At 46.7% G+C, this 15,570-nt stretch overlaps 1 protein-coding gene across 1 annotated transcript in view; it reads right to left on the bottom strand.

Moving 5' to 3' along the window:
* Positions 1-2,639: 2,639 nt before the first annotated feature.
* The window catches only part of cspg4 (chondroitin sulfate proteoglycan 4), a 106,899-nt gene continuing 93,968 nt past the window's right edge, over positions 2,640-15,570 (bottom strand). Inside the window, exons 10-11 of the mRNA XM_056282195.1 lie at positions 10,811-10,991; positions 2,640-9,270 (exon numbers count right to left, since the gene is read on the bottom strand). Coding sequence (XP_056138170.1) covers positions 7,397-9,270; positions 10,811-10,991 — 2,055 coding nt within the window. The 3' untranslated portion in view covers positions 2,640-7,396. The remainder of the gene's footprint in view (positions 9,271-10,810; positions 10,992-15,570) is intronic.

Raw genomic sequence — 15,570 nt, 5'->3', positions numbered from 1 at the left:
ATAATGATGATGATGATGATGATGATGATGATAATAATAATAATCATGTAACGACCACGGATGACTAGACTCACTAGCCCGTTGGCTAACGGGTCGGACCCTTTAGTCGACTGGTTAACATCGTCATGCGGGAGGCCTGGGTTTGTGTCCCGGCTGCAGCGGTTCCCGGCTGCCCCCCGAATTCACTACATTGGTGTCAGAAGTGGGATTCGAACCCACGCCTCTAAGGGAGACTACGACCGGAACGCAGCGCCTTGGCTAACGGGTGAGACCCTTCAGTCGACTGGTTAACGTAGTCGCCCGTGGTGCTGCCCCCTGAAAGCTCCTTTAGCCGGTATCTCACTGACTGTTGTGGACTTCAACAGGTTCACGTCTGTCTGAGCCCTGTAATAACCCCTCAAACAAAACCCGGTGGCCATCTCTCAGTTTACCGAGAAGATAAAACCACTGACTGAGCTGAGACTCGGCTGACCGGCGTCCTCCACCCTCTCAGTTCAAGCAAGGGGGGGAGAGAGAAAAAAGGAATTTATCTTCATGGCATGTGAAAAATGGATCCTCCCTCCTCCTCCTCCTCCTCCTCCTCCTCTGTGTTTTCATTCCTGATGGGAGAGGAAGAATCCTTCTGTTAACATCCGCCAATCAGCTGCTCGGCCTTCGACTGCCCCAGTAAACAGGAATTCTACATCCAGCAGCACGTTTCCTCCAACCCGCGGGTTTATGGAGCAAAACCCAAACAGACAGCAGATCTGTGGCCTCCGCTGCTCCATCATACTCCTGCTTCATGTTCTGCTCCATCATACTCCTGCTTCGTGTTCTGCTCCATCATACTCGTGCTTCGTGTTCTGCTCCATCATACTCGTGCTTCGTGTTCTGCTCCATCATACTCCTGCTTCGTGTTCTGCTCCATCATACTCCTGCTTCGTGTTCTGCTCCATCATACTCCTGCTTCGTGTTCTGCTCCATCATACTCCTGCTTCGTGTTCTGCTCCATCATACTCCTGCTTCGTGTTCTGCTCCATCATACTCCTGCTTCGTGTTCTGCTCCATCATACTCCTGCTTCGTGTTCTGCTCCATCATACTCCTGCTTCGTGTTCTGCTCCATCATACTCCTGCTTCGTGTTCTGCTCCATCATACTACTGCTTCGTGTTCTGCTCCATCATACTCCTGCTTCGTGTTCTGCTCCATCATACTCCTGCTTCGTGTTCTGCTCCATCATACTCCTGCTTCGTGTTCTGCTCCATCATACTCCTGCTTCGTGTTCTGCTCCATCATACTCGTGCTTCGTGTTCTGCTCCATCATACTCCTGCTTCGTGTTCTGCTCCATCATACTCCTGCTTCGTGTTCTGCTCCATCATACTCCTGCTTCGTGTTCTGCTCCATCATACTCCTGCTTCGTGTTCTGCTCCATCATACTCGTGCTTCGTGTTCTGCTCCATCATACTCCTGCTTCGTGTTCTGCTCCATCATACTCCTGCTTCGTGTTCTGCTCCATCATACTCCTGCTTCGTGTTCTGCTCCATCATACTCCTGCTTCGTGTTCTGCTCCATCATATTACTGCTTCGTGTTCTGCTCCATCATACTCCTGCTTCGTGTTCTGCTCCATCATACTCCTGCTTCGTGTTCTGCTCCATCATATTACTGCTTCGTGTTCTGCTCCATCATATTACTGCTTCGTGTTCTGCTCCATCATACTCCTGCTTCGTGTTCTGCTCCATCATATTACTGCTTCGTGTTCTGCTCCATCATACTCCTGCTTCGTGTTCTGCTCCATCATACTCCTGCTTCGTGTTCTGCTCCATCATACTCGTGCTTCGTGTTCTGCTCCATCATATTACTGCTTCGTGTTCTGCTCCATCATACTCCTGCTTCGTGTTCTGCTCCATCATATTACTGCTTCGTGTTCTGCTCCATCATACTCCTGCTTCATGTTCTGCTCCATCATACTCCTGCTTCGTGTTCTGCTCCATCATACTCGTGCTTCGTGTTCTGCTCCACGTTTCTGTTGTCCTGCACGCGGCCCGAGACACGAGGCAGCAGCTGCAGCAGAGAAGCCCTCGTGTCATAGCACAACATGGCAGCACAGAAAAACAAAAACCAAAAATAAAGGCATGATTAATGTTTGGACTCGACAGAGAAGCAGGAAAATGTAAGAACTTGAAAGGAGCTGTGAAAGTAAAGGCCATTCGTTGGAAATAATGACGTCCGGAGAGGGCCTTGTTAAAAACAGGGGGATGGTTTTTTCTCCACATGCAGTGTGACGCCACCTGCTGGCCATTCACCGCCACGACACGCGGCTAATAAAAGGTTGAGTTCATCATATTTACCCCATTTATTAAGACAAAAGGCCAATATTTCTGCTCCTCACACTGTGCATGTTTACACACAGTCCCTATCTGTTTTATGTACGTACACTTTGCAGTACATTTCTACTGCATTATACACGCACACCCACGTTAAAGCAGCATCAACACAACTGATGTTCAAGTCCCTGTGTTTCTGCAAACTGAGGACAATGACTGAGAACCAAACTGCTGGAAGTCACCCAGTAACCAAAGAAAAGGCATTTAAACACACAAATTCAAGTCTTTCTCTCTCAGTGGAGGAGTTTTGGGGTTTGACAGTGACTTGTCACCTGACTGTCTGTCAAACCAAGCAGACACAAAGAGCACAACAGAAAACTCCACACACACGTTTTGTTGCATGACCATTTTATTCTGATAGTGCTGAGACGAGCTCAGAGGCACACTGGAGCTTCCTCTTACTCCAAACACCACATGTACTACTGTACTGATGTACTACTGTACTGGTGCACTACTGTACTGATGTGCTACTGTACTGGTGCACTACTGTACTGGTGCACTACTGTACTGGTGCACTACTGTACTGGTGCACTACTGTACTGATGCGCTACTGTACTGGTGCACTACTGTACTGGTGCACTACTGTACTGGTGCACTACTGTACTGATGTGCTACTGTACTGGTGCACTACTGTACTGGTGCACTACTGTACTGGTGCACTACTGTACTGATGTGCTACTGTACTGGTGTACTACTGTACTGATGTGCTACTGTACTGGTGCACTACTGTACTGATGTACTACTGTACTGGTGCACTACTGTACTGATGTACTACTGTACTGATGCACTACTGTACTGATGTACTACTGTACTGGTGCACTACTGTACTGGTGCACTACTGTACTGATGTACTACTGTACTGATGCACTACTGTACTGATGTACTACTGTACTGACGCACTACTGTACTGATGCACTACTGTACTGGTGCACTACTGTACTGATGTGCTACTGTACTGACAGTCTTTCTGAAGGCAGCGGTCGGGTTACACTCTGATCTCCGACAAACCAAACAATGGAAGGACACTGTAGGATAAAAGGGCAGTGACAGAAAAATCAAACTATGGAAAATGATGAGCGTGATAAAGTTGAGCAGTAAGTTAAACCCCTGAAGCCTGCAGGTCTCACACACACACACACACACACACACACACACACACACACACACACACACACACACACACACACAGGAGTGATTCGAGTTTGTTTTGACATAACTAAGGACATAGCTCAGGCAGCAGAGAAGACACATGAAGATGTTGTCCATGTAAAACATCACATGTGGAGATGTTGTATATCCGAAACATCACATGTGGAGATGTGTATCTAAAACATCATATGTGAAGATGTTGTCTATCTAAAACATCACATGTGGGAATGTTGTCTATCCGAAACATCACATGTGGAGATGTTGTCTATCCGAAACATCACATGTGGAGATGTGTATCTAAAACATCACATGTGAAGATGTTGTCTATCTAAAACATCACATGTGGGAATGTTGTCTATCCGAAACATCACATGTGGAGATGTTGTGTATCTGAAACATCACATGTGGAGATGTTGTCTATCTAAAACATCACAAGTGGAGATGTTGTCCATATAAAACATCTCATGTGAAGATGTTGTCTACCTGAAACATCACATGTGAAGATGTTGTGTATCTACAACATCACGTGGAGGCTGACTCCAGACAGACTGGGTGGTTTTCAGCTGAAACAGAAACGGTAGCACAAAGTGTATTTCCTGAGCTCCTCACTGTCTTTTCAATCTATATCTAGAATCCTGCTTAGGAAAAAAAAAAGGTATAAAAATAGAAAATGAATATAAAAGACATCACGGTGTATCAAACTAGAGCAGAATGATAAAGTACCATCATATAGATATACATATACTGTATGAGAAAAGAAATGTACAACACACTCCAACAGGCCCAGCAGACAAATGTCTGACTTTAGAAATACCTTTCCTCCAAAGGAGAGAAAAAAGCCCTCCACTAACCCAGAACACTGAATAATGACCTTTGACCCTTCAACCATTACCTAGATAGCTTGTGGATAAAGTCACTTCATGGGGTCCATGGTTTTGGCCTCCATGGGTCAGAGGGATGACATGTCTGTCAGGAGATGTTAATCTACTGTCATGTCAGGTTCTTCCAAATGTTCAAACAGCCTAGAAGAACTGACACAAGATCAGTTTTAACTTCAAATCATAAAAATCTAACTTGTCAGCCGAGAACCGGAACACACGATGCCACCGGCAGCTTCCAACACATGAACGACCTGGACTGAACCCCCCCCCCCCAAAAAAAATTTGTTGATTCGATCAAAACGTCCATCAGGAAGCCGTTTTAAGTCTGTGCGATGTAATGAGAGGAGTGTTTTACACATCACTCCCAGCCAGGCCCTCACTGCTCTCAGCTTCTATGAAATCTTAATTGCAGGCTTGGAAAATAACCCTCCCTGTTCCCCATGACCTCATCCCGGCTCGTCAGCCAGTAAAGGATGTGTTCAAGAGCAACACGTTTGAAACACGTCCTGCCTGCGCTCCACAAACTGTGTACTGTGCAGTTTTGTGGTCAGTTCTAAGCCAGTCCAGTGAATATTAACAAGCCTTCAGCAAGCAAAGTGTGTGTGGAGAGAAAAAGAGATGGAATATCACGGGACCACTCGGTATAAATTTAATTAAAGATCTGCTGGTTTTGGAACAAACTTTCATTTTAAAAGTGCTATGTTGACTTTCCTGAAGCATGGTATCACTAGTACGTCTCAAGATACGACTAGTGAACATCACAACTAGTTAATGTCATAGTATGACTTGTACATAAAATATGACAAGTAAATTGCCCTGTGATGGCCTGGCAGCCTGTCCAGGGTGTCTCCCAACCTGCCGCCCAATGACTGCTGGGATAGGCTCCAGCATCCCCGCGACCCTGAGAGCAGGATGAGCGGTTTGGATAATGGATGGATGGATACCATAATATGACTGGTACATATCAAGATACGACTAGTGCATATCACAATATCATCAGCATATATCACGATATGACTAGTAAATGTCAAAATATGACCGGTAAATACACTAATATTACTAGTACATACTATGATACATTTTTCAAGCCACTTATCCTAATTAGGGCCGCGGGGTGCTAGAGCCTATCCCAGTGCTCATTTGGTGGAAGGCAGGGAAACACCCTGGACAGGTCGCCAGTCCATCGCAGGGCAAACACATAGATGTCTGTGAATGTTCTCATTCATCCAGGTCATGGTTATCCAAAGGAGTTGAATCAAGTGCAACTGGTGATGAGACTGAGAATTTATCCTCTTTGGAGTCGTTGTCAGAGCTATAGATGACCATGGCTCTTTGTGTTCCGATGTTTAGATGTTTACCAACGCCCGTCGCTAACAGAGCCATAGATATGAGTGGCTCCAACGACTCCAAAGAGGATAAATTCTGAGTCTCATCACCAGCCAGTCAGACTAGCTTTGTCTAGTCAGAAAGGCACGAACTGATGAAGCATCTTGGATGAGAGCCGAAATGTCTTCACTGATATATACCAAGTCCAGTTGCACTTGATTCAACTCCTTTGGAAAAACACATAGATATTCATGTACACATTCACACCTAGGGACAATTTAGTACGGCCGATTCACCTGACCTACATGTCTTTGGACTGTGGGAGGAAAGCGGAGCACCCGGAGGAAACCCACGCAGACACGGGGAGAACATGCAAACTCCACACAGAAAGGACCCCAGCAGGCCAGCTAGGAATCAAACCCAGGACCTTCTTACTGTGAGGTGACAGGACTAACCACTGCCCCACTGTGGCACCCTATATCATGATACTACTAGTGAATATCATAACATGACTAGTGAATATTATAACATGACTAGTGATTATTAGCAGTGTTACTGAGTGATTAAAATATAGGGCCCAGACCTACTAACTGCATCATGTTCTGGTTTGATGCCCACATCCAACAAAGAATGTGGGGCATTCTGGTGGATCAGGTCTGACCGGAGCATCCCGGGTTCAAATCTGGCTCAGAACCTTTGCCGTGTCTCTTACCCTTCTCTGTTCACCCTATGTTTCCCATCTATCTCTACGCTCCTGATAAATAAAGGCCTCAATTTCCCACTCTTTGTTGAGGAAAAAAAGACTTTGACTTGATTGTCTGATAGAGAACTATGCAGCGATCCTAAGTCTGGTAGAGAACTATGCAGCGATCCTAAGGAACAATGCCTTCTGAGAGTCTTCAAAAACAGAACATGATGTTAAACGTTCGATCTTTCTATTGAAATTAGTTTGGTTTGGTTTGCTCGTCACATTGCAGAACCATCAAGGTCAGGATGCAGGTAGAATTATACACAGCACTTTTGAATGACAAATTTTTTGGATCAACGTTGCTGCTTGAAATTTAACTGAATTTAGACCCAAGAGTCAAAAACGTATAAGTATTTTGATAGAAAAATAAACAGAAAAGACTAAGAGGCAGCTTGTCGTCTTGTCTTTCATACAGCTTATATCTACTTCATACATTTGATTTATGTACAAACTTATCCTTTCCCCATAAAACTACAACTACAATCAAATTATCACCAAAGTGTTAAATTACAGATGTCGTCGATGAATAATATTGGCCTATGATACCTTGTGGAATACATTGCATGAGCACACCCAAAATAATTTTTTTGCAAACATAAGGCATGTTTATGTCCTCATGTGTGCCCTTTGAAAAAAGGAATGATAAAACTAAAATAAATAGACATGGCTGAAGCCTCCAAGATTAGAAACTGCCTCTTTCTTTGCCGCTAAGTATTCAGTGTTTTGTTGCCTGAGAATTTGTCCATAGTTTAATTGCGATAAAAGAGTGACTAAAGACACCAGAAAATCATTTTCATCTCTACTGCTGTGGCAAGAGGCCTACAATACTGAGGAGGTCTTCAATACTGAGGAGGTCTTCAATACTGAGGAGGCAGTGTTCCAATCAATCTGAGGATTTACCTCCGTTTGTCTTCTGTCTCAAAATGTCTCAAACCCAATACTGGTTCTTTTTCAACGCTGGGTTCGATGTCCGACAGTGCTGCAGCAGCTCCGGGTCTGTGTCTTTGGAGTCCATGTTGGACATGGGGATATTATTGGCAGCGTCAGTTTTGCGAAACGTTTCCGTGCTTGCCACTTCTCCATTTTTGGGCTTTGACGCCGCCGTCTGGACATCATGTTTGCCCGTCTTGTTTTTGCGGATCAAGTAGTAAGCCAAAATGGCTGCCAGTAGCAGGAGGAGCAGAATGACCAGAATTGGGATAAGAATGGACCAAAGGTTGTTTCGTCGGGAGACCACTGGCTTCCTGTGGGTGTCTGTGCCAGAGGAGGAGGTGGTGGTCAGGGCATCTCCATGGGGCCAGTGCATGTTACCCCTCCAGCGGGGGCCAGCTGGGGTGGCACGCGGTGACCCTGTCCCCTCGGGGAGGTCATTGCTATCCATCCAGGGTGATTCTTGAGGGACCCTGAGGAGAGTGGCAGGGTAGAAGCTGGAGGCGTTATAGTGGCCTGTCTGGAAGGAAAGCACACATTCTGCAGGGGGGACGCCGTGGGCCTTGAGCAGGAAGCGGGCCTCATCCTGTTCTACATCATCTTTTGACCCAGAAGAAGAGTTTAGGATTTCCACAGCCACACGACCCTCGTCTAAGTCTCGCTGGCTGAAGGTGTCTACGGGCTGACCGATCCCAGGATCCCTGCCCCTCACAAATCGAGCTCCGCGAGGCTGCTGGATGACGCTGAACATGGGAGAGGTCCTGGTCTTGTTGGCCAGGGGAGAAGCATCCAGGAGCTTCCTGTCCAGCTGAATGAGGGCACCACGGGGGAGGAGAGGGTTATGAGCGATATTGGCCAGAGGCTGAACAGTGATGTTGAGCACAGAAGAGACATTAGCAGCGCGACTTCTTGCCACAAATGCCACGCTGTCACGGGGCGAGGTGGATTTCACAAAGCGGACGCTGACTCGACCCTCTTTGATCTGCTTCTGTGTGAAGGCTGAAGTGGGCTGGCGGTCCACCATGACAGCAGCATACTTGGGAATATTTGTAATCTTGTAGAGGACATCTTCCTCGATAGGCCCGCCTGTGGTTGCCCTCAACATCTCCTCCGTTATTAAAGTTTCATCATCCCCTTGCTTCACCTTGATCTCCAGAGCTTTGGCGAGAACTAGTGTGCGGGCCAGGACACCAATGTGGAGGGTGTGTGGCTCCGTTTGGTGTTTTCCATCTGACACAATGAATTCAACAAAGCCATCTGCCAAGCTGCCATCGCTAACAAAACCCAATTGCCCGCGGTTGACCATCTCTTGTGTAAATTCAGAGATGGGGTCCATCGTGAGCGAGTCAACCAGTCGTCCATTTTTGGGGGCTTTGGTCACCTTAAAGCGCACCTCATCTGGTGGGCTGTCCTCGTCCTGGGTGTTAAGGTGCTTCTGTGTCAAGATGGTCATGGATCCTTGGAGAACCTCCAGAAGCATGTCTATGCTGACCAGTTCGGGGGGGGTTGAGTCTCGCCGACGGATGGAGATATTGAACATCTCCTCAAGCACCACAGACTGGGCCGAGGAAGCAACACCATGGCCTGGAGGGTTAAGACGGGCCCGGAAGGAGAAGCTGTCCAAGGAGGATCCAGAGTCATCATGGAGGTACTCCAGGTTGCCCTGGGTCACGTCCCCCTGCATAAAGTAGGGGGCATCGCGTGGGAGGTCCTGACCTCCCAGGGTGATGCGTCCATGAGCAGGAAAACGTCTCATTTCAAAGACAACATCCAGGAGGCCTCGTTCAGACTCAGGAAGGCTGGCCAGAAGATTAGAGGCGTCGAGAATGGAGCTGTCAATAGCCTTCCTTTGGCCCTGGACAATCTCCAGACCTGAAGGGAAGGAAAAAACAAAATAAATGTGAGATTCTATAATTTGAGAGATATTTGAGTGGTTAAATTTGTCTTCTCAATGTGTCCCAACTGACCTGGGATTCAATCCCTCCTGACTCCCCCTACACTGTTTCCCTCTCAGCATTCCTACTCTCTAAAAAATACCCCCCCCCCCAAAAAAACCCCATAAAAAGTTGACTGCCTAATCTTCTCTCCATCAGAAAATAGGCTGTTCCCAAACACCAGTTTACCTCAGATAATACTGCAGGTAAGCAGCTAGCCATGTCAGAGTGGCAGATGGATGAAAGTCAGTCAACTCATCTGTAAGCTCAGACTGATCAGAAGGTGAATGATGGTAAAGTGAACAACTTTTATTTGCAGACTTTTAGCAATGCACTGACCAACCAGCTGTCACTTAACACTGAAATACCAATTTAATCATGAATGTACTGTAATGACAAGCTGCAGGCCAGGATGGGCAACTTCTACTTTTGTCTGACGAGCTACAAGAAGATGAGAAGGTGACTTATCCCATTTCTTTGGTTTGTAAAAAAACAAAAACAAAAACAAATCACGCCAGACAACTTTTCACTCAGTGGAATCGACTATAGAAATTGAGGAATCAAATTATTAATTGTGTCATGTTGTATTGTGTTTTATTGCATTATAATGTGTTGTGCTTTCATCTCCCTGCGCTGTGTTGACCTGTCCCAGAGGGCATCTGGATGTGGGCCACTTCAGGCCATGATGCGACACTGGTGGCCTTCTTCTGGCCCTGACAAAATGGATGTGAGCCTGAAGTGGCCCACATGTACAACAGCAAATATGGCCCAAATATGCCAAATCACATGTGGGCCTTTTTTGGCAAAGACGCAGTGCTCTGGGCAACATGTAATCTGGATGTGACCCTGAAGTGGCCCGTGTGGTAAATGGTGAATATGGCCCAAATATCACAACACAAATATGGGCCACCTTTGGCAGATATGTGGCACATGCAGCATTGCTATGGCTTGGTTCTGGCCCAGATCTGGCAAACAGGAGTGGACTGCCCAGTGCCATCATTCCACGCGGTATGTGGGCCGAATGAAAGTGTTGGGTGTGGGACGGGTCCGGGCCACAGCAATTTTGCTATCTGGAATGGGTCGACAGTCCTCATACCAGGACCGGGTAGGAACTCTGTGGTGAATGGTTTTACCTTTCATCCTCTGAGTGTGTGTTTGCTGTGTGCGAGTGTTGTGTCAGCTGCTTTATCACCACTACTGTTTGGCTTGGTGTGATGTCGAGTTAATGGATTTCCTTCGCTGCTCCACCGGTCAGCATCCACGGACACAATAAACACAATACTGAGGTTCTGGCAGTGGGCACATGCCATCCTCTGCAGTTACTCACAAACCCCTTCTCTACGCCCCTTCACCGAGACGCTGATGTGTATCGACGTAGATGTGCGTCGAGCCCTCAGGCGGGCGTTGTTGACAGTCTGCTCCGTCAAGCATCGCCGGAATAAAACCCCTCTTTCAACTTTGTCCTTTAAACGGCTCACCTTTGTTCCTCCAGAGCTGGGAGATGTTGCGGTGGGCAGCGTAGTAGGAGACGGTGATGGGGAGGATGTGACGGACGTCCGGAGCGGGAGGAGAAGACAGAAGGAGCTCCACTGAGTCCCTCACCACCCAGAATGGCTCCTCAGGCATCTGGTGCTCGTAGAACACCGCTCCCGAGTCCAGCTGGAGCAAACACGAGGAGGACAGAAGAGGAAGGAGAACTTTAGTAAGCTGAAAATGTGAAATTCAGTGTCTATAAATCACCACCATGGTTTGGTTAAAGACAGAAAGAAGTTCTGGAAGTTCTGGTGTCCGGCTTTCTACACTCAAAAAAAAAAAAAAAATCTCGGATTTACTGAAAAATGTTCTGTCAACTAGTTCCACACCACTGTGTTAAGGAATTCTTTCTTTTTTATTTTGGATATTTTCTCCCTTTTTCTTCCCAATTGTACTTGGCCAATTACCCCACTCTTCCGAGCCGTCCCGGTCTCTGCTCCACCCCCTCTGCTGATTCAGGGAGGGCTGCAGACTACCACGTGCCTCCTCCCATACATGTGGAGTCACCAGCCGCTTCTTTTCACCTGACAGTGAAGAGTTTCACCAGGGGGACGTAGCACGGGGGAGGATCCCGCTACTCCCCCCAGTTCCCCCTCCTCCCCGAACAGGCGCCCCAACCGACCAGAGGAGGCACTAGTGCAACGACCAGGACACATACCCACATCCGGCTTCCCACCCACAGACACGGCCAATTGTGTCTGTAGGGATACCTGACAAAGCCAGAGGTAACACAGGGATTCGAACCGGCGATTCCCGTGTTGGTAGAGAACGGAATAGACCGCTACACTATCCGGACGCCCCCTGTGTTAAGTAACTCTTATTTGGTGAGAACATGTTAATAAATCCAGTTGATAAGAAGTGGCTCAGCACAGCTGTGTGGTGCCGTCTGACATAAAATCTCAAGTACATCTGATACGGATGTTCATCTTTTTTGTTGCTTTATAAGGTTGGAAACTTGTATTCATGTTCTTTGTGCTTTTTATGTTGAAAATCTCAACAAGTGAAAATCTTTGCTCTTTAAATGCTAACTTATTCAGTCATCAAGAAAAACAACGACGATAACAAAGTTAAAACAAACACGGCAAAAAAAAAAGAAGCTTATCAAGGAATGTTACCCTGTTTTAAGTCTGATAATACTTATTTCAAGACGGCCTTCATCCATCCATCCATCCATCCATCCATCCATCCATCCATCCATCCATCCATCATTCCAACCGCTTATCCTGTTCTCAGGGTCACATGAGGCCCAGTTGTTGGTAAAAGTTACTCCTCTGGCAGATATGACCCCTTTATTCCAGAGACTGCACTTGTTTCATGATGACAAGACTTATTTCAAGACATTTACTATAAAAAAAAGATGATCTGAGATCAAGTGTCTTGTTTTAAGACGTCTTTTCCCATTCAGGGAAAATTCCTCAAGTTTTATAATTGTGAAACAAGTACACTTTATTGAAAAAAGTGATATCTGTCAGTGGAGTAAGAACATTTACCATCAATATTGCTATACTATACTAATACTATAACAATAATAATAATGAGAAGAAGAGGAAGAATATACTATACTATCAAAATTAATTTTATTATCAACTGTTTACTATCCATACCTTAAAGGTACCATATTTCCCGGACTATAAGTCGCTGTCTGTTTACTCATCTGGCTGGTCCTGCGACTTATACTGCAAAAAAAGCAACTTATACTGCAAAAGAACGACCTATACTACGTGATTTTGTGGGACGAATACGCGGCATTTCAACTATGGCCACTAGATGCCACTGTTTACAGTTGTGAGTGTGTGTGTGTGTGTGTGTGTGCGTGTGTGTGCGTAAACTTGTGAAATACTGTAGTACCACAGTGATGCATGGGTCAGGCAGGTTCAGGTCAGCTTAGCAGAAAATATCAGGGGTTCGGGCAGGCGGGTGAAAAACTGACAGTGCTCCGAGTACGTTTCACATAACTTACAGAAACACTGCGTGCAACAGGCTAGACGGTGTGTCACTACTCCACCTTCTCTTCCCCTCTCTCTCTCCCCCTCTCTCCCTGTCTTTCTCTCTCTCTCTCACTCTCCCTCTCTCTCTTACCCCCCCCCTTGTGGTTTGGGTTAACATGTGTTATAGTGATCAGGCTTCACCCACCAGTGTTTTCCCCAAGTGGCCTCCATACTTTTTGTTTACACCGCCAAAACTCTCCTTTGGTCAGAAAGAAGAGGCTTGTGTGTGTGTGTGTGTGTGACTGAGCGAGAAAGAAAGAGAGAGAGAGAGAGAGAGAGAGAGAGAGAGAGAGAGAGAGAGAGAGAGAGAGAGAGAGAGAGAGAGAGAGAGAGAGAGAGAGAGAAAGAGCGAGAGAGAGATCCATCCATTATCCAAACCACTGATCCTGCTCTCAGGGTCAGTGGCGCCGGCAGCTGTAATCCTGTACGCACCGTGTGCGGCTTTGTTATGATTTTGTTTGTTTTAACATTCTATCTTGAAAATAAACTTGTGACAGCAGCAGATCCCGTTAACGTCACTGGCTAATAGTGCCCGGTGCATACAGATCCCTGTACGCACCGTGCGAACAGGATTACGGCTGCCGGCGCCACTGCTCAGGGTGGTGGGGATGCTGGAGCCTATCCCAGCAGTCACTGGGCGGCAGGCGAGAGACACCCTGGACAGGCCGCCAGGCCATCACAGGGTTCATCATGTGTTTAATGAAGGGTTACTTGTTTTGCTGCTATTCAACAATAAAGGATTCTGTTTGGAACAATCAGTCTGTGTATTTAGTAGCCTGGACCCAGATGTTGTTAGGCTGATACACAACCGGCTGTGCCTCGCCATCAGTGTATGATGCTGGGCAAACAGCCCAAAAATGAAATAGTACAACACTGCTGACTTTGCTGTAGCCTAGGCTAAATTTGGAGGTTTGCAGGTCGGCTCGGGTTCAAATATGGTGGAAAGTGGAGTGGAAAAGCCAATGGTCCAGATGACATACCTGTGGAGGCATGGAGGTGTTTAGGAGAGATGGCAGTGGAGTTTTTAGCTAGATTGTTTAACATAATCTTGGAAAGTGAGAGGATGCCTGAGCAGTGGAGAAGAAGCATACTGGTACCGATTTTCAAGAACAAGGGCGATGTGCAGAACTGCAGCAACTACAGAGGTATAAAGTTGATCAGCCACAGCATGAAGATATGGGAAAGAGTAATAGAAGCTAGGTTAAGAGGAGAGGTGATGATCAGCCACAGCATGGAGATATGGGAAAGAGTAATAGAAGCTAGGTTAAGAGGAGAGGTGATGATCAGCCACAGCATGGAGATATGGGAAAGAGTAATAGAAGCTAGGTTAAGAGGAGAGGTGATGATCAGCCACAGCATGGAGATATGGGAAAGAGTAATAGAAGCTAGGTTAAGAGGAGAGGTGATGATCAGCCACAGCATGAAGATATGGGAAAGAGTAATAGAAGCTAGGTTAAGAGGAGAGGTGATGATCAGCAGCAGCAGTATGGTTTCATGCCAGGAAAGAGCACCACAGATGTGATGTTTGCTTTGAGAATGTTGATGGAGAAGTATAGAGAAGGCCAGAAGGAGTTACATTGTGTCCTTGTAGATTTAGAGAAAGCATATGACAGGGTGCCGAGGGAGGAGGTGTGGTATTGTATGAGGAAGTCGGGAGTGACAGAGAAGTATGTAGGAGTGGTGCAGGATATGTATGAGGGAGGTGTGATAGTGGTGAGGTGTGTGGTTGGAATGACAGATGGGTTCAAGGTGGAGGTGGGATTACATCAAGGATCGGCTCTGAGCCCTTTCTTGTTTGCAGTGGTGACGGAGAGGTTGACGGACGAGATCAGGCAGGAGTCTGCGTGGACGATGATGTTTGTGGATGACATTGTGATCTGTAGTGAGAGTAGGGTGCAGGTGGAGGAGAGCCTGGAGAGGTGGAGGTATGCACTGGAGAGAAGAGGAATGAAAGTCAGTAGGAGCAAGACAGAATACCTATGTGTGAATGAGAGGGAGGACAGTGGAATGGTGAGGATGGAAGGAGTAGATGTGGTGAAGGTGGATGAGTTTAAATACTTGGGGTCAACTGTCCGAAGTAACGAGGAGTGCAGGAGAGCGGTGAAGAAGAGAGTGCAGGCAGGGTGGAGTGGGTGGAGAAGAGTGTCAGGAGTGATTTGTGACAGAAGGGTACCAGCAAGAGTTAAAGGGAAGGTTTACAAGATGGTAGTGAGACCAGCTATGTTATATGGTTTGGAGACAGTGGCACTGATGAAAAGACAGGAGGTGGAGCTGGAGGTGGAGGTGGCAGAGATGAAGATGATAAGATTTTCATTGGGAGTGATGAAGAAGGACAGGATTAAGAACGAGTCTATTAGAGGGACAGCTCAGGTTGGACGGTTTGGAGACAAAGCAAGAGAGACAAGATTGAGATGGTGTGGACATGTGTGGAGGAGAGATGCTGGGTATACTGGGAGAAGGATGCTGAATATGGAGCTGCCAGGGAAGAGGAGAAGAGGAAGGCCAAAGAGGAGGGTTATGGATGTGGTGAGGGAGGACATGCAGGTGGCTGGTGTGACAGGAAGATGCAGAGGACAGGAAGAGATGGAGACGGATGATCCGCTGTGGCGCCCCCTAACGGGAGCAGCTGAAAGTAGTAGTAGTAGTATTAGTAGTAGTAGTGGTGGTGATAGTAGTAGTACTGGTAGGAGTAGTGGTAGTAGTGGTAGTGATAGTAG

The sequence above is a fragment of the Lampris incognitus genome, chromosome 6 (genome assembly GCF_029633865.1).
Source record: "Lampris incognitus isolate fLamInc1 chromosome 6, fLamInc1.hap2, whole genome shotgun sequence".
Taxonomy (NCBI): domain Eukaryota; kingdom Metazoa; phylum Chordata; class Actinopteri; order Lampriformes; family Lampridae; genus Lampris; species Lampris incognitus.
This window is presented reverse-complemented; position numbering and strand designations above follow the sequence as displayed.